This window comes from Leucoraja erinacea, chromosome 12 (genome assembly GCF_028641065.1).
Source record: "Leucoraja erinacea ecotype New England chromosome 12, Leri_hhj_1, whole genome shotgun sequence".
Lineage (NCBI taxonomy): Eukaryota > Metazoa > Chordata > Chondrichthyes > Rajiformes > Rajidae > Leucoraja > Leucoraja erinaceus.
In genome coordinates this window covers 36,611,331-36,638,456 of record NC_073388.1, presented here as the reverse complement: position 1 = coordinate 36,638,456, position 27,126 = coordinate 36,611,331, and the positions used below count along the sequence as shown (strand labels likewise).

The 27,126-nt window shown below is 41.3% G+C and overlaps 1 protein-coding gene across 1 annotated transcript in view; it reads left to right on the top strand.

Annotated features, from left to right (window-relative positions):
• LOC129702256 (5-hydroxytryptamine receptor 2A-like) overlaps positions 1-26,803 on the top strand; it is a 146,317-nt gene extending 119,514 nt beyond the window's left edge. The window contains exons 3-5 of the mRNA XM_055643935.1: positions 3,795-4,641; positions 23,942-24,142; positions 25,454-26,803. Of these exons, the coding sequence (XP_055499910.1) occupies positions 4,344-4,641; positions 23,942-24,142; positions 25,454-26,268 (1,314 nt within the window). The 5' untranslated portion in view covers positions 3,795-4,343 and the 3' untranslated portion in view covers positions 26,269-26,803. The remainder of the gene's footprint in view (positions 1-3,794; positions 4,642-23,941; positions 24,143-25,453) is intronic.
• The last annotated feature ends 323 nt before the right edge of the window (positions 26,804-27,126 follow it).

The following is a 27,126-nucleotide window of genomic DNA, read 5'->3' as shown; positions in this document are numbered from 1 at the left end:
TCCCTTTTGTCACTACTATTTTGGGGAAGATATGGGAGTATGAAATCTCCAGACTTAAGAAGAATGCCTTCCCCATCGATCATTTATTTCACACCCCCTTCCCAGTAGTACTGTATTGTACTGTCTGTGCCACCTCATTCAGTTATTCTGTTATTGTACCTCAATATTTATTAGCACTATTCGAATTATACCACAGTCTTGCACCATTCTGCTTCTTTGCACTTATCGTTGTATTATTTTTATATGTATCAATGCTGTATATATATTGTTTACTCCATGAGCTTCATGCGAAAGAGAAATTTCATTGCACCCAGGCGGATATGACAATAAACTAATCTGAATCTGAATCCACTTGATCCCTTCTTCCATTCAAGGCCTTGTGACAACTATTTATCTCTCTAGTAGGTGGCATCTGACCCACTGTCCCACAACACACTTCTTATTCACTTCCATGTCAATTTGCAGGTGACTTGTTTGATCACTTGGAGCTGTCACATGTAAGGATCTGTTTCTTAATTCTGCTCTGAGCTTCTGCATCTCTCTGGTTGTAACTGACACCCAAACCTAGATGTTCAATCCCATCCCTTAAATGACAGAGTGTCTCCCACTCCCACTCATCAACTAAACTGTAGCCACTTGCAGCAGAAGCACCTAGAGTCATACAGCACAGAACAGGCCCTTCGGCCTAACGCCCATGTAGACCGAGATGTCCCTTCTACTTTGGTCCCACCTGCGCATATTTGGTCCATATTCCTCTAAACATTTCCTATCCATATTCCTGTCCAAATGTGTATTAAATGCTGTTATAATACATGGTTTAATTACCTTCTCTGACAGCTTGTTCTATATACCCATCACCTTCAGTGTGAAAAACTTACCCCTCAGATTCCTATTAAATCTTTCCACTCTCACCTTGAATATAGGTCCTCTAGTTCTTGATTCACCCTCTGGATAAAAGACTGTGCATCCATCCTATTTATTCCCCTCATGATTTTATGCACCTCTATAAGATCACTCTTCTAGCATTCAGCACTCCAAGGAATAAAGTCCTAGTCTGCACAACCTCTCCCTGTAGCCAGCCCCTCAAAACCTGACAACATCCACATAATTAAGCATAGACACATAGATAATAGGAATGGGAGTGCATGGTGGCACTATGGTGGCACTATGGTGGAGTTGCTGCCTTACTGCACCAGAGACCCAGGTTCGATTCTGACTGCTGGTGCTGTCTGTGTGGAGTTTGTACGTTCTCCCCGTGACCTGTGTGGGTTTTCTCCAGGTGCTCTGGTTTCCTCCCACACTCCAAAAATGTACAGGTTTGTAGATTAATTGGCTTGATAACATTGAAATTGTCCCTACTATGTGTAGGATAGTGTTGGTGTGTGGGGATTGCTGGTCGGCACGGACTCAGGGCCTGTTTCCGCGCTGTATCCCTAAACTAAAATAAATTGTATGACACCAAGTACATGGCAGCCGCACCAACTGGTCTTTTTCTTCTTTTGCTGTTTTTTCTGTGTTTACTTGTATGTTTTTAGTGTACCTTTAATTTTGTATTATGTGGGGAACATTTTTTTCTCTCGTTCCTCAATGGAGATGCGACTTTTTGTATCGTATCTACGTCTGCACTGTGGCCTTAACATCGTGAAGTTGGCGGTACCTTTGTTAGGGATCGACTGCGGGAGCTCCAACTGCAGGAGCTTCGACCACCCCAATCGTGGGAGCTTCGATTGCACCGTTGCGGAAGTTCGATTGCCGACTATGGGACCTTCGATCGCCCCGACTGCGGAAGTTTCGATTGCCCCGACCGCGGGAGAAAAGGAGGAAAGAAGGTATAAGTTTTGCCTTCCATCACAGTGGGGGATGTGAGGTCGCCGAAAAAACAAGATGGACGTGCTGGCTGCACTGGTGAGGACTCGGAGGGAGGGCCGTGAGTGCAGTGATCTCTGTGTTTTGCGGGGATATGGCTCCATGAGAACATCCCGGAGTCTGGTGCAAGTGTGGACGGCTTTCTGACTGTTCGGACGGACAGGGACTGTAGAGAGAGTGACAGCGGTTGGTACAACTCTGGTCACATCACGGTGAAGGAGCATGTGTGTGTGGCCCGGACATTGAACTGATGGCTGTGGGTTTCCGCTTATGCTGTGTGCCCTGGGGATTCTCACACGCCATTAAGTCTATGTTTAATTTTTACGTGGTTATGTATCTTGTGGGTTTTATTGCATGACTGTTGGCAAATCAAATTCCTTGTATATTTACATACTTGACTAATAAATTAATTACAACTAAAAACTGCTCACCTTGCAATGTAATCAAGCTGATCTTGACTATGTATATTTTCATGGAGTTCAATTCAACCTACAACCATGTAACTTTATATTCACTGGTAATCCAAGCAGTAGCATTAACACATTGAATACATTTTCAATTGCAGAAAGCAAATGGGTGCAGAATTATGTTTATGATGTTATTCTTCTTGTTGGAATCTCATGTAGAAACAAGGAACTGCAGATGCTGGTTTTCAAAAAAGACACAAAGTACTGGAGTAACTCAGCGTGCCAGGCAGCATCTCTGGAGAACATGGATAGCTGATGCTTTCGGTTGGGACTCTTCTTCAGAATGATTGAATTGAATTGAATTGAATTGAATTTCCTTTATTGTCATTCAGACCTTTCAGTCTGAACGAAATTGGGAGTAGGAGTCTCAATTAACAATATAGAATTGCTAAAAATGAATACACTGTGAGCTTTGTACCCAATTAAAGCATATTATCTGAAGTAATTTGGAGCATGTGTGGGAAGGAACTGCAGATGCTGGTTAAAACCGAAAATAGACACAAAAAGCTGGAGTAACAGAGCGGGCAACATTAAAACCAGCATAACAACTGAGGTGGGGGAGGGATGGAGAGAGATGGGGTGCAAGGGTTACTTGAAATTAGAGAAATCAATATTTATACCGCTGGATTGTAAGCTGCCCAAGCGAAGTATGAGGTGCTGTTCCTCCAATTTGCATTTGGCCTCACTCTGACAAAGGAGAAAACCCAAGACAGAAATATCAGTGTTGGAATGGGAAGGGGAATTAAAGTGTTTGGCAACTGGGAGATCAGATAGGTCCAGGTGGGCTGAGTGAAGGTGTTCAGCGGATATATTGCCCAGTCTACGTTTGGTCTCACCGATGTATAACACCTTAGACAACGGATACAGTGGATGAGATTGGAGGAGGTGCAAGTGAACATCTGCCTAACCTGAAAGGACTGTCAGGGTCCCTGGACAGAGTCGAGGGAGGAGGTATAGGGACAGATGTTGCATCTCCTGTGGTTGCAGCGGTAGGTACCTGGCGAGGGGGTGGTTTGGGTGTGAAGGAATGAGTTAACTAGGGAGTTGCAGAGGGAATGGTCCTGCAGAAGGAATTTGAAACATACCGAGTTAACGCTTCTTGTTCTGTGTGGGGTAATGATGGATGCAGCAACAGCTAATGAACGAGAGGAAAAGATAACTGCAAGGATAATAAAGATAACAAATGAACCAGTTCTAATAAATTGCTTGCCTATGTTTGATAATAAATTTGGCAGAAATTGTAATAAATCAATGAGTTGGTCTGCTTTTTCAGGACCGCAACAGAGGCTAAAATAAATGAGTGAGGTTGGTACTTATGAAGGCAGGAGATATATTTATATCATATTCCCAGGAAATGAGGCACTATTCATTGAAAGTTGAAAGAGGAAGGATGAAATGAATATTTACGTGTGTTGAATGAGAATAACATTGTAATATCATTTCAATTATAATTATTTTCAGAGCTGAAATAATTCAACTCCAGGGAAAGCACGTCTTGATTAGATCTTAATGAGTTGATTGTACAAACAAAAAATAGCCTGGAGAAACCCAAAGAGACATCTCAGCATCTGGTTAAAAGAAAGGAACAGTAGAAAAGAGACAGAAGAAAGCAAAACATTTTTTTAAAATGAGACTACGATACCCCAACATTAACTATTTGAGGAGTTTGCTGACATTTGTGATGATGGCCTGGCTGCTCTTGCAAGAAGAATGAAGGAAGATAAACATACGTTTTGACCAGATAGCCAAGTTGAGAACCTTACACACCTGCTAGTGTGACAAGAAAATATTTGATGGCCTAAAGGACTTGACTATTCAACTGCTCACAAGGTAATGGATGGATTATCTTCCTGTGTGACTGAATTCATAGAAGTCGTCTTCATTTTAAAAGAAATCTTCCACAATAGTAATGAACAAATTATTTTAAATGTTATTTAAGATAAGTACTTCAAAATTTACAGTCACTGCCACAGTTTTGTGTCTCTGGATTTTTCTCAGCACATTGTTCTGATGGCCAGATACATCAATAGTTCTTATATCCTCAACCAGAGCTTGGTCACTGGAGAAGTACTTAATGCCTCAGTCCCAGGGGACATCTCACAAACTGCCATCTCAAAAAACTGGCCAGCCTTGCTGATTCTCGTAATCATTGTGCTGACTGTCGGGGGCAACATATTGGTGATCATGGCAGTTTCCCTGGAGAAAAAGCTGCAGAATGCAACAAACTACTTCCTAATGTCACTGGCTGTTGCTGATATGCTGGTTGGAATTTTAGTCATGCCAGTTTCAATGATTACTATTCTCTACGGTAAGTTTTTGTTTACATTTTACCAACAGTGTGGATAGTAAAGCTTCATACAAAATTGACCACAGAATTGAGAAAAGAAAACACAGTGATCAACCCATTTTGTTCATTGGACTGAGCTCTCCGTTTTGTCAGGAGAGAGAGAGTAACGAGGGAAGTAATACATATTATTTTAAGCCCGTTAAAAACTATTAAACTCTGAACAAAACTTACTCCAATGTAGAACTGTAATTGCAAAATTGAAAGAATATGTTTTTAAAAAACATACTAATGGTTATTTTTAAATTTGTGCATGTAATTAGGTTTTTGATGTTTAATGTAAAAGAAAGAGAACACAGCAAGTCGCTGAATGTCAGATGCAATTAAGTACTACAGGTAGTACTATGGTATGGTCATTTCATACCTTTTATCAATTGGAAAACGGGTAAAATTTGCTTGTTTCACAGAACCATATCCTAATCCTGAAAAGATGCCTAGAAGTATTGGTGATGTGCATAACTTGTGTTTCTTTAGGGATGGGGTGGAGCAGGTCCGGGTCACCTGAACAATACAATAATCACCTACACACAATAATCCAGGTGCGGGCGCAACAATGTTATTGCAACTGTGACATGATGTCTCAACTCTTGTACTCAATGAAGTCAAGCGTGTTGTATGCTTTCTTCACCATAATGTCACAATCCCATGTGTCTGTCCATGTACTGAGCTCATCTGCCTTACCTAATAGGCTTCTTGCATTGTTGGAAAAACTGCAGAGAAGATTTACAAGGATGTTACCAGAACGATGGCTTGAGTTGCAGGGAGATGGCACGCTAGGACTTTATTCCTTGGTGCAGGAAGATGAGGGTTGATTATAGAGGTGGGTAAGTTCATGAGGGAAATGATACACAGGGCTTTACCCAGAGTAGGGGAACAAGAACTGGATGATGGAGATTTAGGTAAAAGGGAAAAGATTTAATAGGAATCTGAGGGTCAACCTTTTCACACAGACGGTGGTGGGTATATGGAACAAACTGCCAGAGGAAGTAGTTGAGGTAGGTACTATAACAACATTTAAACAACATTTGGACTTGAAAGGCTTTTAAGGATATGGGCCAAACACAGTGAGGTGGAACTAATGATAGGGCATCTTCGGCGGCATGGGGAAGTTGGTTCGAAGGGCTTGTTGCCATGCTGTGTGACTCTAAATTCAATTTAGCCCATTGGACCTTTCTTACTCCCTCACCTCCTGCCTGACTTGCCGACTAGACTTGCTCGCTTTGATTTCCATATTTGCCTCAACTTTTTCCTCTTCCACTTGAATATCAGACAAGCTTAAACCATCTTGGGTAGTTGTATCAAACATCTCCAATAGCATATTGCCCCTCCAGCCCCCCTCCCTTTCAGTTGCAACATGTCCATCACATGTGCAGGTCCCCTCTGCCCCAGAGGAGATCACAAAGGTTCAAGGACCTGAATCCCTCCTGCACCATCTCCTCAGCCACACATTTATGTTCCCTATCCTTCCATTCCTACCCTCCCTAGCGTAAGATGGAGCAATGCAGTGAAAACAGCCCTATGTTCCTGCTTTTTAACCTACTGCCTAAAGGGCGACTTTTCAGTGGACTACCTGCGACCTTCAAGCTTGCGGCACTCGCCTGAAAAACCGTGAGCTGGAACGGCGACCTTCAGAGCACACACACACACACACACACACACACACACACACACACACACACACACACACACACACACACACACACACACACACACACACACACACACACACACACACACACACACACACACACACACACACACACACACACACACACACACACACACACACACACACACACACACACACACATCACAAAAGCGGGGACAGGGCCAGCCTTGGGAGGTGTAGGGCCCAATTGGGAATTTTTTTCCATAGAAATATAAATAAATAATTATAAATGAATCACATGTCGTGAATAATATGACAGTCAGTCGGCTTTTAAAAAAAATCTTAAACCGCGCATGCGCAGATTGTTCTCTTCTCCGTAAAAATAAAAAAAGTAAAGTAACGATTCAATTTGCCCAAGACTTCCAAATCTCCTTCTTTCTGAATTACTGAATGGGTGGGGGGTGGAGGGTGGCGGCAGCAGGAAAGATGGTGGGAAAAACGGGAGCGCACCGGGTCAAGTTGAATCAGTTGTCTTATTGAATGACAATACTAGTTCAACTTATCAAGGGACCAATTCGGGAGAGAGTTCCTTTCACAGTGTGTGGGGAGTCTAGCCAGGGGCAGAAGCGTTAAGAAGGAGGGGGTCGGGTTCATGCCAGTAACTCACTCACTCACCGTTGCCGCGGCGCTCCGGGCGCGGAGCCACCGCATTGTGGCCGAGGAGGGAAGAGCTCGCCTGGCTATGAGCGGCTGCCATCACCGGACAGCAGAACCGACTGCAATCTCAGCGCCCTCTGGCAGTGCTCTCCATCTGAACAGTGAATGGACCAGCTCAAGAGCAAAGGTCATAGAGCGAAGCGGGTCAATGGGTGATGGATATCATCACAGCGGGCGGTGCAGCTTACTCTTGTGTCAGCGTGAACAAGGGATCAATTGAGGTTACTCGCACTGACATATGGAGTAAGTCCCACCGCCCGCTGTCCTGTTATCCATCGCCCGCTGACCCACTCTTGAGCTGGATGTTCCCCGGCCGATCCCCTCCTTCTCAACGCTCCTCTCCGCAACTTTACCCCAGGCCAGACTACCCACATGCTCTGAAAGGATCCCCCCCCCCCCCCCCCCCAGCAGCACTGTCCTTTTACAGCCGACTCCCACTTTAGAGCCGCAAGGTAATATCTTGCAAAAAACTCAGTTGTATCTTTCTATCTCAATAAATATAACAAAATATGCAATCGTTTCAGCCACATTATGACAAAATATAGAATGTAGGTGATTTGTTATCAGTCACCCCATCCCAGAAACAACAGTATATTTGTTTTACTAATTTACGGGCATGTACCATACAGAGTCAATTGATCCATATCCAGCAAATGTTGTGATAATTGCATTAAAGCTATTATTGTCTTTATTTATTATTGTCTCATTTAGGAAAGTCCCAAGCTATAGATAATTTCCCCCCACCCCCAATCCCCCTCGTCCAATCTTCACTGAACCTACCATTTGACCAATCTTTTACTCAGCTGCTGTAATGTTTCTTTCCTATCAAAATCTCTGTGTAACATCTCTGTCCCTATCTTCTAATTCCCACTTTGAAATAAAATACAACTTTTGACTTAAAAATTTAGCAGCAGGATCGCCTATAAATGCAAATATATGTTATTTTATCCCAGCATCCCCCCCCCCCTTACCACCACACAAGAAGCGTAACTTAAAGCGTTTGCATTTGGAAAAGTCCGATACGGACCAGGAATGAACATTAATAGCTATGAATCAATTAACAGCGAGCTACGAGGTGAGATTGAAACACCTGTCAGAGAGCTAAGAAACAATCCTGAGTTGACGGCGTATTGTTTTAAATGAGCATTTTGCAGCGACCTCACCATATTCTGGTTAAATATTCTTTCCACGGAAATCTCCTATTTCACTTTGAAAGTATATTCATTTATAACCGTCAGTAACTGCCTTAATGTTTGTGCGTTTAGTACCGGGTATGCTTGAAACAATTTATTGTAATGTGCCGTAATTTTTTTTTTAAACTACATCACCAGGTGTGAAAATTAGACTAAATCGAACGACGATTGAAAATGCGTGGGAATCGACTAATCGCGATCCTGCTGCGAAATTTTTAAGTCGAAAATTGTATTTTATTTCAAAGTGGGAATTTGAAGATAGGGACAGAGATGCTACACGGAGATTTTAAACTCGGGAGAGCTCTTGGGTGAACTCGTACAGTGGGACAGGGCTTGAGGCAGCATCTATGGAGCGAAGGAAATAGCCAACGTTTCGGGCCGGGTCTGAAGAGGGTTTCGACCCGAAAAGTAGCATATTTCCTTCGCTCCATAGATGCTGCCTTACCCGCTCAGTTTCTCCAGCATTTTTGTACACCACAAAATGTCAATGATTCCGGGAATGCCGAAAGAGCTAGAGATGGGGAGCGGAAGAGAGAGAGGGCCCGAGAGAGAGAGAGCGAAAGACAGAGAGGCACAACGTGGGTCGGTAGTTAAATTGAATGACTAACCTGTTGCACACCAAAAAGCTCACAAAGAAGAAGTCGTTAATCATGATGGTGAGTTTTAAGAAATTCTCAATGACATCAATGCATCGATCTACATTCCTCAGTACATGTAATTCTGTTTTGTACAAGTGTTAATGACGCCGCGTGAATTGTATTCAAAGGAACGCAGCGTCATTAATACTTGTTCAAAACACAATTTCATTTACTGAGGAATGTGGATCAGAACTGAAGGAACTGAAGGAAATCCACATTAGGCAGGAAATGGTGTTGGATAGACTGATGGGACTGAAGGCTGATAAATCCCCAGGGCCTGATGGTCTGTGTCTCAGGGTACTTAAAGACGTCGCTCTTGAAATCGTGGACGCATCGGTGATAATTTTCCAATGTTCTATAGATTCAGGATCAGTTCCTGTGGATTGGAGGGTAGCTAATGTTATCCCACTTTTTAAGAAAGGCGGGAGAGAGAAAACATAGAAACATAGAAAATAGGTGCAGGAGTAGGCCATTTGGCCCTTTGAGTCTGCACCACCATTCAATATGATCATGGCTGATCATCCAACTCAGTATCCTGTATCTGCCTTCCCTCCATACCCCCTGATCCCTTTAGCCACAAGGGCCACATCTAACTCCCTCTTAAATATAGCCAATGAACTGGCCTCAACTACCTTCTGTGGCAGAGAATTCCACAGATTCACCACTCACTGTGTGAAAAATGTTTTTCTTAAATCGGTTCTAAAAGAGTTCCCCCTTATCCTTAAACTGTGACCCCTTGTTCTGGACTTCCCCAACATCGGGAACAATCTTCCTGCATCTAGCCCGTCCAACCCCTTAAGAATTTTGTAAGTTTCTATAAGATCCCCCCTCAATCTTCTAAATTCTAGCGAGTACAAGCTGAGTCTATCCAGTATTTCTTCATATGAAAGTCCTGCCATCCCAGGAATCAGTCTGGTGAACCTTCTCTGTACTCCCCCTATGGCAAGAATGTCTTTCCTCAGATTAGGAGACCAAAACTGTACGCAATACTCCAGGTATGGTCTCACCAAGACCTTGTACAACTGCAATAGAACTTCCCTGCTCTTATACTCAAATCCTTTTGCTATGAATGCTAACACACCATTCACTTTCTTCACTGACTGCTGCACCTGAATACCTACTTTCAATGACTGGTGTACCATGACACCCAGGTCTCGTTGCATCACCCCTTTTCCTAATCGGCCACCATTCAGATAATAGTCTACTTTCCTGTTTTTGCCACCAAAGTGGATAACCTCACATTTATCCACATTATACTGCATCTACCATGTATTTGCCCACTCACCCAATCTATCCAAGTCATCTTGCAGCCTACCACCCTCCTCACACCTAACACTGCCCCTTAGCTTCTTGTCATCCACAAACTTGGAGATGTAGCATTCAATTCCTTCATCCAGATCATTAATATATATTGTAAATAGCTGGGATCCCAGCATTGAGCCTTGCGGTACCCCACTAGTCACTGCCTGCCATTCTGAAAAGGACCCATTTATTCCTACTCTTTGGTTCCTGTGTGCCAGCCAGTTCTCTATCCACATCAATACTGAACCCTCAATAACGTGTGTTTTAAATTTGCATACTAATCTCTTATGTGGGACCTTGTCGAAAGCCTTCTGAACGTCCAGATATAACACTGGTTCTCCCGTATCCACTCTACTAGTTACATCCTTGAAAAAATCTATAAGATTTGTCAGACATGATTTACCTTTCATATATCCAGGCTGTCTTTGTCCAATGATTTCACCACTTTCCAAATGTGCTGCTATCCCATCTTTGATAACTGACTAGCATTTCCCCACCACCGATGTTAGACCTACTGGCCTGTAATTCCACGTTTTCTCTCTCCCTCCCTTTTTAAAAAGTGGGGTTATGTTTGCTACCCTCCAATCCTCAGGCACTACTTCAGAATCAAAAGATTTTTGAAAAATTATCACTAATGCATCCACTATTTCTGAGGCTACTTCCTTAAGTACTCTGGGATGCAACCTATCTGGCCCCGGGGATTTATCGTCCTTTAATCCATTCAATTTACCCAACACCACTTCCCGGCTAACCTGGATTTCACTCAGTTTTATGTCTTCCTTAGTGAAGACAGAACCAAAGTCATTATTCAATTGATCTGCCACGTCCTTGTTCCCCATGATCAATTCACCTGTTTCTCACTGAATGGGACCTACATTTGTTTTAACTAATCTTTTTCTCTTCACATATCTATAAAAACGTTTGCAGTCAGTTTTTATGTTCCCTGCCAGTTTTCTTTCATAATCTATTTTCCCTTTCCTAATTAAGCCCTTTGTCCTCCTCTGCTGGACTCTGAATTTCTCGCAGTCCTCAGGTAAGCTGCTTTTTCTGGCTAATTTGTATGCTTCATCTTTTGTTTTGATACTATCCCTGATTTCCCTTGTTATCCACGGATGCACTACCTTCCCTGATTTATTATTTTGCCAAACTGGGATGAACAATTGTTGTAGCTCATCCATGCAGTCTTTAAATGCCTTCCATTGCATATCCACCGTCAACCCTTTAAGAATCAATTGCCAGTCTATCTTGGCCAATTCACGTCTCATACCCTCAAAGTTACCTTTCTTTAAGTTCAGGACCCTTGTTTCTGAATTAACAATGGAACTCTCCATCCTAATGAAGAACTCAACCATATTATGGTCAATCTTGCCCAAGGGGCCACGCACAACAAGACTGCTAACTAACCCTTCCTCATTACTCAATACCCAGTCTAGAATAGTCTTCTCTCTTGTTGGTTCCTCTACATGTTGGTTTAGAAAACTATCCTGCATACATTCCAAGAAATCCTCTTCCTCAGCCCCCTTGCCAATTTGATTCACCCAATCTATATGTAGATTGAAGTCACCCATTATAACTGTTTTACCTTTGTTGCATGCATTTCTAATTTCCTGTTTGATGCCATCCCCAACTCCACTACTACTGTTAGGTGGCCTGTACACAACTTCCACTAGCGTTTTCTGCCCCTTAGTGTTTTGCAGCTCTACCCATATCGATTCCACATCCTCCAAGCTAATGTCCTTCCTTTCTATTGCGTTAATCTCCTCTCTAACCAGCAATGCTACCCCACCTCCTTTTCCTTTCTGTCTATCCCTCCTGAATATGGAATATTCCTGGATGTTGAGCTCCCAGCCTTGGTCACCCTGGAGCCTTGTCTCTGTGATCCCAACTATGTCATATTCATTAATAACTATCTGCACATTCAACTCATCCACGTTATTACAAATGCTCCTTGCATTGAGACACAAAACCTTCAGGCTTGTTTTTACAACTCTTACCCCTTATACAATTATGTTGAAAAGTGGCCCTTTTTTGAATTTTGCCCTGGATTCGTTTGCCTGCCACTTTTACTTTTCACCTTGCTACCTATTGCTTCTATCCTCATTTTACATCCCTGTCTCTCTGCTTATGCACCCATCCCCCTGCCACATTTGTTTAAATCCTCCCCAACAGCACTAGCAAACACTCCCCCAAGGACATTGGTTCCATTCCAGCCCAGGTGCAGACCGTCCTGTTTGTACTGGTCCCACCTCCCCCAGAACTGGTTCCAATGCCCTAGAAATTTGAATCACTCCACCTTGCACCATTTTGCAAGCCATGCACTCATCTGCAATATCCTCCTATTTCTACTCGCACTAGCACGGGGCATTGGTAGTAATCCAGAGATTATTACCTATGCGGTCCTACTTTTAAGTTTATCTCCTAGTTCCCTAAATTTGGTGGGGAAGATGCTGGAGTCAATTATAAAAGATGAGATAGTCACACATTTGGATAGCAGTAACAGGATCGGTCCGAGTCAGCATGGATTTATGAAGGGGAAATCATGCTTGAAGATGTAACAAGGAAAATGGACAAGGGAGAGCCAGTAGATGTAGTGTACCTGGACATTCAGAAAGCATCTGATAAGGTCCCACATAGGAAACTAGTCAGCAAAATTAGGGCACATGGTATAGGGAGTAGAGTGCTGACATGGATAGAGAAGTGGTTGGCAGACAGGAAACAAAGAGTAGGGATTAACGGGTCCCTTTCAGAATGGCAGGCAGTGACTAGTGGGGTACCGCAAGGCTCGGTGCTGGGACCGCAACTATTTACAATATACATCAATGATTTGGATGAAGGGATTCAAAGTAACATTAGCAAATTTGCAGATGACACAAAGCTGGATGGCAGTGTGATCTGTGAGGAGGATGCAATGAGAATGCAGCGTGACTTGGACAGGTTGGGGGAGTGCGCAGATGCATGGCAAATGAAGTTTAATGTGGATAAATGTGAGGTTATTCACTTTGGTAGCAAAACCAGGAAGGCAGATTACTATCAAAATGGCGTCAAGTTGGGAGAAGGGGAAGTACAACGGGATCATGGGGTCCTTGAAAATCAGTCTATGAAAGTAAGCATGCAGGTACAGCAGGCAGTGAAGAAAGCGAATGGCATGTTGGCCTTTGTAACAAGAGGAATCGAATATAGGAGCAAAGAGGTCCTTCTGCAGTTATATAGAGACCTAGTAAGACCACAGTTTTGGTTCAACCTTGAAACTAAGGTGCCACATAGGAAACTAGTCAGCAAAATTAGGGCACATGGTATAGGGGGTAGAGTGCTGACATGGATAGAGAAGTGGTTGGCAGACAGGAAACAAAGAGTAGGGATTAACGGGCCCCTTTCAGAATGGCAGGCAGTGACTAGTGCGGTACCGCAAGGCTCGGCTAGCACAGTGGACGGTAAGTCCTTTAAAAGAGTGTGGGGGGGGAGGGGGGAAGCGGGGAGAAGGAGGGAGAATGTGGGGGAGAAGGGGGAAGAAGAAGTGGAGACACTTTTAAGAAGCCAGACAACGTTTAATAAGCCAAAGATACACAGCTATGAAGTTCGGCAGGCATTTAACATTACCGGTTCGGTTTTCCTTGGTTCTGCAAACGTGTGCTTATGTTTTTTTTTCCCCAATGAGCCAATGAAAATGCCCAGTCAGCAAAGGAGATTAACTAAAACTACCTATGGCTACCTCGACTACCTACAACAACATGGCGACCCCACAACTACCTAGGACTACAAAAGTATCGATTTTCTCCATGGCGACCAATTTTTGGTTGCAGAAATTTTTTCAACATGTTCCAGAATGCGGGAACTCCTCGCGACCATGAAGGAGCCTCACCAGAGACCACCAGCGAACATGTGGCGACGATGAGGCGAGTGCAGAGTCTCTTGCACTCACTAAGTGGGACAGGGGCTTTACTCCCTATGTTCACTCTGGGGGACCTCTTCCCTTTTTTTTTTACCAATATCATACCAAGGTGGATAACGATAGCTAGATGTATCATTCTTGAGAATGATATGTTGTTTCCTTCTTGAGAATGCTCTGTAACTGCTCAGAGGCCTCCTTGACACAGGCACGCAGGAGGCAAGATACTGTTTTGGAATTTCATTCATCGCCATAAAATGTTCAAGCTAAATGGCATTTTTGTGAAAAATCTATTGACAGCCTTTTTGCTTTTCAAGTAGTGTAAACAGGATGGGTGACTCAATGAAAGATATATTGGTGAAACCATTGAGAATTTGAAAATCATGTTACCAACTTGTCTAAAATATATCCAACCCCAGTTTTTGACCTGAAGATAGCTGGCACGATGAGGTGAGGCGCAAGAGTAATTGTATATTAGAATCCACTAGTCTCCAAAATATACGCACACATTTACGTAAGAATGTCATTCTTCCTATTAAGCTTTTCATTCCAAATTTACTTTTCTGTCATGACTATACTTTCATTTTAAATCTCACCTTCCAATTTATCTGGCAGATTTGACAATGTCTTCTTTTTTAATAAGGTCAGCTGTCATTTATATTAATTATTGCAACTGCAATTCATTTTAAATTACATTGTAAATGTAAAGTGTGCAGGTCACAATATTCTAATGATTAAACATATAACCTTTTCTGATACTGTAATTAACTCTGGATTGGTTCCAAACAATATACTCTGGTTACAAACAACATATTTCTTTCAGGATCTGACAAAATCAAATGTAAATCATTATGAGACAGGAGGTAACAAACAAGGCCCCTGCTTCAATAGATTAATTTATTTCCTTATTTGATTTTATGTGTTTTGTATAGACTTGGATATGCAGGTTTAACTAGTTATCTTCCAACAGTTGTACTCACAAAGGAAGTTATTTTGCTTGACAAAGTGTATATTTTTATCATCTCTAAACAGTTATTAAAAATATTTGAAAATCAATTGCAGGAATTTAGCATTATCTAGCTTAACTGTTGTGTGTGTGACTGAATATTGCTCAGGAGCGTTGGTCCTGTGTTGGTCGTTTATTAAAATCATTTATAGATTGTCTTAATTTTATCTAAATATGGTATTAGTAGAACATCAACAGCAGTATAGCAGAATACAGCCCTGCTTTGGATTACGGAGAAGTTGGATTACGGAGAAGTTGTTGCAAAGCCTACCTGAAGCGTCGCTGAAAATCTGTCCCAGCCCGTGTGCGCGATTTTGGTGCCGCTTAGAGGGGGGCGGGTTTAAAACGCGATTTTTCACTAGGCTGTTCAAATCGAGGTTTTTCAGCCTAGTTAATTATTAACGAAAAATCGCTGGAAGATTCCCTCGCTTGAGCTATTTTTAGTTTTAAGGGCTTTCTATACTTGTTATAGTAGGTTAAAAATTAACCTCTAAACCCCCGACCGCCAGCAACGGGCCAGATCTCATACAGGGGAAAACGGAAGGTAGGCTGTTTATTTTTACGTTAAAAAGGGCTTCTTAAGATCCCTTTATACAAAGTTTAATGTTGTGAGTAGCTAATTTTGAGCCCATTATATCCCGCAGTATTTTTCTGGGCATTTGAGGGCACAAATCTAGCGCAATGTGAATGTTCTAAACCAGCGCGTTCACAGGATCCCACTAGAAAGCTGATTTACTTTAATTTACAGCAATTGAACACTAAATTCCTTCCATTTGGCCTATAAATTAATGTAAATGAGACGTAAAAATCATGTTTTATTGTGAATTATTTGTGAATATTATTTGGACACTTAGGCTATTTAAAAATGTCAATCATTTATTAAGAAATGGATATTTAGATCTAGAAATGGATGTTTAGATCTAGTAATTGAAGTGTGAAATTAGCTACAATTGGGTAACTAACTAATTATATGCTTTAATTTCAGGTCATCCAAGTAAGATTGTTTTATATTTGTTTCAGAATGCTTCAATCTATGATAACTGAAAATTTCATTCAGTTCTCTTAATTTTTAAGAAAGTTATGGGCTTTTGACTGTCCACGATCACAGCTTTTTTGTTATGTCCATAGAAAATCAATAGGGAACAAGATGCTAATTTCCGAGTATGAAAATGGCCATAACTTTTTAAATACTTGAGATATGAAAGTGAATTAGGTGTCAAATTAAACTTCTTTTTATGCTTTATCTGATGGGATAAATTGCAGGCTTGATTTTTTAAATCTCAAAATTGTGTAACATTGCTAAATAAAGAGGAATCAGCCTAAAGACCAAGCTGAAGGTGTGCCATGCTGTTGTCGTATTCACCTTATTCTATGCTTGCAAAACCTGGACAGTGTACAGCAGACATACCAGACTATAACCCACATCCACATGAACTGTTTGAAAAGAATACTTCACAAGTGGCGACAAGATTCCAGACAACCAATTTGTGAAAGTATCGCAGATCAGGTGGGCTGGACACATCAGATGAATATCTGATGACAGAATATGCTTGGTCTTGCCAATGTGCAAGAAACCACATCAGGAACACCAGATGCAGAAGATGAGGTTAGAGGAGGGGACGTGAACCTCTGTCTCACCTGGAAGGGCTGCAGAGGCTTCTTCCCATCTCCACCCCTTTCCGTTTTCCGCAGACACATCTGCCCATTTCCACCCCTTTCCACCTTCTGCAGAGACTGCTCCCTCCACAACTCCTTACTTTCCCACCATCCCACCCAAACCACCCCCTTACTCGGTACACTCCCCTGTAACTGCAGGAGGTGCAACATCTGTCCCAATGATTGATGGCGGTGTAGACTTGATGGGCCGAATGGCCTAATACTACTCCTATTCCTTATGACCTCATGACCTTAAACTGGGTGTAATGGTCTCACTCAGGAACAATATTACCTCTCACTCACACAGTAATTTCAGTGTTTTACAAATGTTTAAGATGTACATAATAGTTGCCCATAATTGCTGCCCCATCAAGCAAAGAGCATATGGTGCTGTGTTCAAGAGAGAGTGTGAATAAAGAGGGAGAATTCTGATCAGGCCATGTAACTGAAATAACATAACAGTAATAATTGACCTATTGGCTTACTGTCACAACTGTTTTAAGGTAAATAACAAAATAACATTGAACCTTTCCAGAACAAATCCTCGCCATCCTTATTAGAGAATGAGGATGCCTACTTAAAATAACCCTTTGTACAATCCTGACAAATGGCATAAATCTTGTTTTCCATTCTCTTAATGAATATTCTCTGTCCTTTCTGTATCATCTAAATTCCCACGGGGAACATATTCCACTGAAGACTTTTATATGACACTTATTCTTATTAGAATTCTTTAATCAAAAATTTCTGTCACACAAATCAGTGGTATTTGCTACATGATAGAATTTTACGCTAGGGTGCTCTGCAGCTACACACATGTGCAAAATGATTCAAAAACATTACAGTGTGGTAAGATATGTGTGCAACCTCTTTTCCGAAAAATAGGTCACAGGATATGAGTAATGTCATAAATGATACTTAACAAGTAAGCAACACATTTCTGATCACAAATTCACAGCTGAAAAACATTGCAAGCAATCCACAGAAAATCATGCATCCCAGCAAATCCTGGACAATCACACCTGTGCGTTGCAAAATACACTGGAGGTTTGGAGTACATGCTTGTACTTGCCATCAAATCCAAGGCTAGACATAAAAAGCTGGAGTAACTCGGCCGGTCCAGTCCTAACCGTATTCATAACAACCTTAAAACGTATGGAGTTGTGATCACTATCGCGGCTTATTTTTCAACATGTTGAAAAATTCCCGCGAGTAAGAAAAGGTCGCCATGGAAAAAATCGATACTTTTTTTACGCGTAGGTTTAGTCGAAGTGGGTCGTAGTAGGTCGGCATGTTATTCGTAGGTAATCAAGGGTAGTCTAAGGTAGTCATCAACATAGTCAAAGAGAGGTCGAAGGAGGAAGGAGGTCAAAGGAGATCGAAGGAGGTCGCCTTTACTCTCGACTACTTGGTGTCCAATTTTCCCGAAGCTAGTCGAAGCTAGTCATCAACATAGTCAAAGGAGGTCGAAGGAGGTCTTCTACATAGTCAAAAGAGGTCTTCAACATGACATTTTTTCAAACTATCCTAAACTCTTCTAAACTCGCCAATTAGGTCGCCACAGTGGGACAGACCCTTAGAAATTTCAATGTTCTGTTTCGGAACATATGACAATCAAACACTCTTGACTCTTGATTCTTGAATTGACTTGGATGTACTGAACAAATGCTCTCTTGTCTAAGCCTCTGACACTGAGCAAGTACCAATCAATATTGGTGAGGTTAAAGTCATCTGTTAAGCCAACACTGTTGCTTTGGCATCTTTCAGTCATCTGTCTACTTATTTGACTTGGTACCCATATGATACGACAGATACGATAGAACTTTATTTTTCACAGGAAGGAAATTGTTCTGCCAACAATCATCTACCCTCTTCTCAAGATGCTGCTTGTACACCTTTATTTCATTCATATTTACTCTCCAGCTTTCTACCTTGTTACATCTTTAAAAATGTAGTCTGGTTTGTCGACTTTCTTGATCTATAGTAAATTAAGGGGTGGCACAATGGAGTAGCAGCATTGCCAGAGACCCATGTTCAATACTGAATACGGGTGCTGTCTGTATGGAGTTTGTACAGTACATTCTCCCTGTGATCACGTTGGTTTTCTCCGGGTGCCCCGGTTTCCTTGGCTTCGATAAAATTGTAAATTGTCCCTAGTGTGTCGGATAGTGCTATTGGCGGGGTGATTGCTAGTCATCTTGAACTTGGTGGGCTGTAGGGCCTGTTTCCATGCTATATCTCTAAAGTCTCAAGTCTAATAAGGTGGTCGATTATTCTACTATTAAGAATCTACTCTTAAACTGACTGCAAAAGTTTTATAGATATGTGAAGAGGAAACAATTAGTTAAAACAAATGTAGGCCCCCTGCAGTCAGAAACAGGTGAATTGATCATGGGGAACAAGAACATGGCAGACCAATTGAATAACTACTTTGGGTCTGTCTTCACTAAGGAAGACATAAATAATCTGCCAGAAATAGCAAGGGACCGGGGGTTAAATGAGATGGAGGAACTGAGTGAAATCCAGGTTAGCCAGGAAGTGGTGTTAGGTAAATTGAATGGATTAAAGGCCGATAAATCCCCAGGGCCAGATAAGTTGCATCCCAGAGTACTTTAGGAAGTAGCTGCAGAAATAGTGGATGTATTAGTGATAATTTTTCAAAACTCTTTAGATTCTGGAGTAGTTCCTGAGGACTGGAGGGTAGCTAATGTAAACCCACTGTTTAAAAAGGGAGGGAGAGAGAAAATGGGGAATTACGGACCAGTAGGTCTAACATCGGTGGTGGGGGAAATTCTGGAGTGAGTTATTAAAGATGGGATAGCAGCACATTTGGAAAGTGGCGAATTCATTGGACAAAGTCAGCATGGCTTTATGAAAGGTAAATCATGTCTGACAAATCTTATAGAATTTTTCGAGGATATAACTAGTAGAGTTGGTAAGGGAGAACCAGTGGATGTGTTATATCTGGACTTTCAGAAAGCTTTCGACAAGGTCCCACATAAGAGATTAGTATACAAACTTAAAGCACATGGTATTGGGGGTTCAGTATTGATGTGGATAGAGAACTGGCTGGCAGACAGGAAGCATAGAGTAGGAGTAAACGGGTCCTTTTCAGAATGGCAGGCAGTGACTAGTGGGGTACTGCAAGGCTCAGTGCTGGGACCCCAGCTATTTACAATATATATTAATGATCTGGATGAAGGAATTGAATGCAACATCTCCAAGTTTGCGGATGACACGAAGCTGGGGGGCAGTGTTAGCTGTGAGGAGGATGCTAGGAGGCTGCAAGGTGACTTGGATAGGTTGGGTGAGTGGGCAAATGCATGGCAGATGCAGTATAATGTGGATAAATGTGAGGCTATCCACTTTGGTGGCAAAAACAGGAAACTAGATCACTATTATCTGAATGGTGGCCGATTAGGAAAAGGGGCAACGAGACCTGGGTGTCATGGTACACCAGTCATTGAAAGTGGGAATGTAGGTGCAGCAGGCAGTGAAGAAAGCAAATGGTATGTTAGCATTCATAGCAAAAGTATTTGAGTATAAGAGGAGGGAGGTTCTACTGCAGTTGGACAGGGTCTTGGTGAGACCGCACCTGGAGTATTGCGTACAGTTTTGGTCTCCTAATCTGAGGGAAGACATTCTTGCCATAGAGGGAGTACAGATAAGGTTCACCAGACTGATTCCTGGGATGGCAGGACTTTCATATGAAGAAAGACTGGATAGACTCGGCTTGTATACGCTAGAATTCAGAAGATTGAGGGGGGATCTTATAGAAACTTACAAAATTCTTAAGCGGTTGGGCAGGCTAGATGCAGGAAGGTTATTCCCGATGTTGGGGAAGTCCAGAACTAGGGGTCACAGTTTAAGGATAAGAGGGAAGTCTTTTAGGACCGAGTTGAGAAAATCATTTTTTACACAGAGAGTGGTGAATGTGTGGAATTCTCTGCCACAGAAGGTAGTTGAGGCTAGTTCATTGGCTATATTTAAGAGGGAGTTAGATGTGGCCCTTGTGGCTAAAGGGATCAGGGGGTATGGAGAGAAGGCAGGGATGGGATACCGAGTTGGATGATCAGCCATGATCATATCGAATGGTGGTGCAGGCTCGAAGGGCCGAATGGCCTACTCCTGCACCTATTTTCTATGTTTCTATGTTTCTATGAATGTTAATCATCCTTAATTTCCTGATAATAGACATTAAGCTAACAAGATCTATGATTTCTTGTTTATTCTTTCACGCCTATCCCAGCCTGGCAGTTGCATGGAAAATTTTCTGTACTAAGGGAAGGTTGAATAATCATAGACAAGTCCTTATTATGAAATCTCACATTTGATTTAACTCTTAAAGAATGATGTCTGTCACATATTTTCTCTTTTAAGTAGTTGGTACTGAAGTTTATCCTGAGGTTTTGATTCATAGTCTCGGGTGTGTAATTGTTTTCTTACTAACATTTTTCAGGTTAGGAACACTGAGACCGCAAGGCTTAAAGAATGTTCAAATTCCACTATGAATCTGGCACAGCTATATATCACACTGGCTTCAATGATAACATGATGTACTTCTATGAGCCCAGGTCAAGAAAGAAAACTCAGTGTCACAGAGTCATACAGACAGACAGCATGAAAACAGGCCTTTCAGCCCAACTTGTCTACACCGACTAGCATGCCCCATCTACACTAGACACACCTGCCTATGCTTGGCACACAACCCTCTAAACCTATCCTATCCATATGGTCCAATTGTCCCTTAAATGTTATGATTGTACCTGCCTCAACTATCTCCTCTGGCAGCTTGAAACATATATCCACCAACATTCAAGTAAAAAAAAATACCCCTCAGATTCCAATTAAATCCTTCCTTCCTAATCTTAAACATATGCCCCCTGGTTCTCGATCCAGTTACTCTGAGCAAGACTGTGCATTTGCCTGATCTTTTCCTCTCATAATTTTGTACACCTCTATAGGATCATGCCTCATCCTCATGCATTGCAAGGAATAAAGTCGTAGCCTGTTCAACTTCTCCCGATAGCGCAGGCCCTGACAATTTCCTTGTAAATCTTCTCTGCACCATATCCAGTTTGTCCCTTGTAACATGGTGACCAAAACTGAACACAATACTTTACATGTAGCCTCACTAATGTCTTATACAAAAAACATGATGTCTCAACTTCTATACTCAATACTCTGATGGATAAAAGCCATTTGACCACCCTATATACCCGTGATGCCACATTCAAGGAACTTACCTGTATTCTTGATCCCTCTCTCTACAACTCTCCAGAGCTGTATCATTCACCTTAAGCCCTGCCTTTGTGAGACTTCCCAAAATGCAACACCTTGCATTTCTTTGTATTAGGTTCTATCAACCATTCCTCAGCCCACCTGACCAACTGTACAAGATTCTGCTGCAATATTTGACTACCATCGTCACTATCTACAATACCGCCCACTATAGTGTTGGCACCTCAGTGGCACAAATAATATGTGCAGACTGTCAGAAAGTTATTGAAAATGAAAAAAAACTTCTAGAGATCTGAAATAAAAAACAAAACATGCTGGAACCATGCTGGAAAGAGAAACAGGGTTAACATTTCATAACTAATGAAAGATCTGCACTCCAAAACGACTTCTCTATTTATCTTTCCACAGATGCTGCCTGGTGCTGAGTGTTTCCAGTATTTTCTTTTGTATTTGTCAGAAAGCTATATCGGCATCAACTTCATGACGAAAAATGTCTCATCTCTCCTCTCCCGCTCCCCCTCTCTCTCTCCCTTTCTCTCTCTCAGCAGCTGCTGTATTTGACTCCTGACTATGGTGTGATACTGTTACTAAAAGGCTCTCTTGCGTCATGGGTTATGATTACAGATATAGAATAACTGTCTAGCTTCATGTGTCTGACTTCACATGCCTGACAACATGGTTCAACAAGTTCTTGCACAATCTTTCTACTGCTCTGTTTACTATCTATGGAAAGGGCCTCAAGGTTGATGGACATATGGATTTTTAATGCTGGAATAGCTCCAATTTGAAAAGCAAAGTGACAGAATTCAATGAAGAAAATTGCTGAGTGAATGATGTGAAAATCGTTAAGGAAGAGTTGTACTTAACTCTCCTGCCAGTTTCATTCACTTGCTCCATTTGCAAAACAATTACTCATTGAACCTACCACAAGAAATCAAGTAACCTTTAAGGAAAGTACCCTATTAACAATCTGATCCTTGGTAATAGTTGCACGCTTGGTAGGAAAAACAGAACATTTCAGTCCATTAAGGAATTCAAATTAGAGAAGATTTCAAACTTCAGAATGCTGGAGTAACTCATCGGGACAGGCAACATCTCTGGAGAGAAGGAACGGGTGACGTTTCGGGTCGAGACCATTCTTCAGACTGAGAGTCAGTTCTTCAGACCCAAAACACCACCCATTCCTTCACTGCAGAGATGCTACCTGTGTCACTGAGTTACTCCAGCATTCTCTGCCTATCTTTGTTTTAAACCAGCATCTGCAGTTCCTTCATTAAATATTAAATATTTCAAATGTTCTTATTTGTTTTCATCCTTTCTCTTTATGACATCTTTCCTTCTCTCTCTATGTACCTGATATGAGCACATGTATCCATTCCAATTCCAGCATTTGTTTCAGTTCCTGGTTATTTCTATCTAAATCCCATTAATCAGGCCAACACTCTATTGATCAGATAACTCATCACGTTTTCAAATGCCTGATGCCCTTGTCATGCGGTTGGAAGTTTGTATTAACAACAGCTTGATGAACAGAAGGCTCACTAAGCTGGACAAGAAAGGATACCATTTGACCAACAAGATAAGATGCCCCTGACTCAACCATTAGGTGATTACAATGAGTGGTGGTGCTTTTTTGTGAAGCCTTGGCAATTTATTTTCCTGGTGCAATTTCTTAATATAAAACATGCCATATAATCCTCTTGTGGGAATTGTATGTACCATTGCGTTTTCTGCAAACCTCATGACAAATGCTCAAAATAAAAGTAATATTTTGGAAAAACCATCTTTTATAACATTGCACATTATTGCAGGTCCTGTGGTCATGGGGAAGATCCTGTGAGTTATTACTGATTGATGACTGGAAAATATTAAAGTAAGGATCAACGTTTGGTACTCTAACTGAAAAGAGATCTGAATAGAGAGATCCCATCAAGTGTGTGTGGTTCATAGGAAGAGTGATCAGGGGAGAAAAGTGGGATTAATGAGTTTGTGTAATCTGAATATTTTGTGTTTCAGACAACATCTGGCCTTTCCCAGAGAAGCTGTGTCCCATCTGGATTTATTTGGATGTTCTCTTTTCCACTGCATCTATCATGCATCTGTGTGCGATATCATTGGATCGTTACATTGGAATTCGTAATCCTATCGAGCATAGCCGCTTCAACTCACGAACCATAGCGTTTATAAAAATAATGGCAGTCTGGACCATTTCAGTAGGTAAATATTTCTTCTGCTTCTAGCCCAGTCATAACTGCTTATTTCAGTTCAGTTTCAGTTTAGTCTATTGTCACGTGTACCAAGGTACAGTGAAAAGCTTTTGTTGTGTGCGAACCAGTCAGCTGAAAAGACAATACATGATTACAATTGTGCCATTTACAGTGTATAGATACAGGATAAGGGAATAACATTTAGCGCTAGGTATTTGTTTCTCCACATAACCATGTGAACCCCTGTTTCAGTTCAATCAATTCATTCTTTATATTTTCATTATATAGAACTCAGAATGCTGCATGGTGCACAGTTATGATTTTTCCATTTGATTTCCATCTAATTAGATAATTATTTTTGAGATACATCATCTCTGTAAAAAAGCATGTTTTTATTCCTCTGCAATGGAACGTAGCCTGGAGGTTAATATGAACAAAATTAATAGTTACTCACTTAGCTACAATATTAACCTGCATGACATTTTCCCAAATGTTCTGTCTTGCTGATATTCAGTTATAGAGGGGGAAGATAACAAGGCAGAACAGAGTAAATATGTCCTGTTCCATCTTAGATTTAGGTTTAGATTGATTATTTAGAAGATTTGTTTTGCATGTTATCCAAACAGATTAGATATACCACACATAAATACAATCGTCAAACTCAAGTAGAACAGACGGAGCAGAGTGCAGAATATAGTTCTCAACATTGTAGTGCATTATATCACATCAATTCCATAGACAATATTCAATGTATCATCTGTGCATTCCCTGCACATGCCGTCCAATGATCACCCGTACAGTAATTCTATGTCCAACACATTAGGGGCAATTTACAGAAGCCAATTGACCTCGCACACAGGGTGATGGGTATATAAAATGAACTTCCGGAGGAGGTAGTTGAGGCAGAAATTATAACAACATTTAAAAGGCATTTGGACAGGTACGTAGATAGGAAAAGTTTAAAGCGATAAGCCAAATGTGGGCAGGTAGTACTGGGGTGGATGGAGCACCTTGCTGGCTTAAACCAAAGATAGACACAATATGCTGGAGTAACTCAGCAGGACCGGCAGCATCTCTGGAGAGAAAGAATGGTGACATTTTGGGGTCTGAAGAAGGGTCTCGACCCGAAATGTCACCCTTTCCTTCTCTCTAGAAATGCTGCCTGTCCTGTTGAGTTACTCCAGCATTTTGTGTCTATCACTGGTAATGTTTTCATATCTTATTCTGGTTCCTTTATCATTTGCATCTTAGGTTCATTTGTTATAAAATTTGTAATACATTTTTGACTGATTTATTATTATCTTTAAATTATCTCTTACAGGCATCTCAATGCCAATTCTTGTTATTGGCCTTGAAGACGAATCCAGGGTTTTTATTGTCAACAGCTGCGTTATTAATGAAGAAAGCTTTCTTCTAATTGGTTCTTTTGTAGCATTTTTTATCCCACTGATTATAATGGTTTTTACCTACTGCCTGACGGTACAGACACTGCAAAAACAGATCAGTGTCTTTTTAGGTGACCAAAAAGAAAAACGAGCAAACATGCATGTTTTTAAAAAGGGCAACTTAATAGAAAATGCAGCAATGATAAAAAGGCCAGAAACTCCAGACAAAACCTCAAGATCGCCCTTGAATAAGGAAGCTAAACTTTTTCGGAAAGGCACCATGCAATCAATTAACAATGAACAAAGGGCTTCGAAAGTGCTTGGGATTGTATTCTTTTTGTTTGTGGTCATGTGGTGCCCATTCTTCATCACTAATGTTTTGTCCGTTATCTGCAAGGAATCCTGCAATGAATCCATCATTGGAGATCTCCTCAACGTCTTTGTGTGGGTTGGCTATACCTCGTCTGGTGTCAATCCTCTGGTTTACACCCTCTTCAATGGAACTTATCGCCGAGCCTTCTCCCACTATATTTGCTGTCACTACAGAGGAACCCAAAATCACTTCACTGTCACTGCTTCTACATCAGCAATACATGAGAGGAATTTGGAAATGGCCACTGTTAACAATGGAAATAAATCACCGAGCAACAAACTAAGAGTTCCTGAGGAAAAACTACATGTGACAATAAAATCAACAGTATCTTCTATAGACAACTGCATAATCATCAGTGAAAAAGTCAGCTGTGTGTAAATAGGACCTGACATACTAAATCTTCAGCTGCCAATAATATTAGGCCTAGAATACTCGGCTATGAGCATGTAAATTGTGACATAGAAATTTAGGCCATTTTAGGTTGCTTGTAATGTTGGGTCTAGTACGCTAGACCTTTAGATGTGGCTAAAGTGCGATCTAGCAGACCAGACTATTGGTCTGTTGTATGTGGCCTGGTATACTAGACCATCAATTGCATGTGTTTTGGCCCTACCTTTACTAAGCTGCTAACCACGTGTACTGTACGGCCTATACTACCAGGCATGAAATACAAGTAAAACTCAAATGAATAAATGTATTGCTCAGAAAATGGTTATGAGAACATAAGAAATACCAGCAGGATTAGGCAAATCACTTCCTCGAAATTGCTCTCCCATAGTAGGGTTAATCCATTCTTGTCCTCAAAATCACTTCCCAAGCTCCCTCTTGTAATTTAAATGTTTGTGCATCTCTGCCTTGAATATATAAATGCCTCCAAAGAACATGATCTTTTGAGAGAAAAATTCTTCCTCATCTCCTTTAAATATGTGCACTCTCATGTAGTGAAGTTATTCTCCCTGGTCCCAAATGCCGCCACGCTTTTAGCATCCATACTGTCGGACTCTTTTGGAATCTTAAATCTATCTATCTATCTTCTATCTATTCTATTCTATTCTCTATCTATATCTATACTTAACTAAAACTGTCATCTTGTCCTCTTCCGGTTTGCCTTATTTATACATTTTTGCAAAAACAGTATCCGATAGCGCTACGATTTTTCACCACCTTACCTGCCACTCTCCTGTGCTGCAAGTGCACCAAGTTTTGTTCTGATCTGTTCGGTGGAATATTACAAAA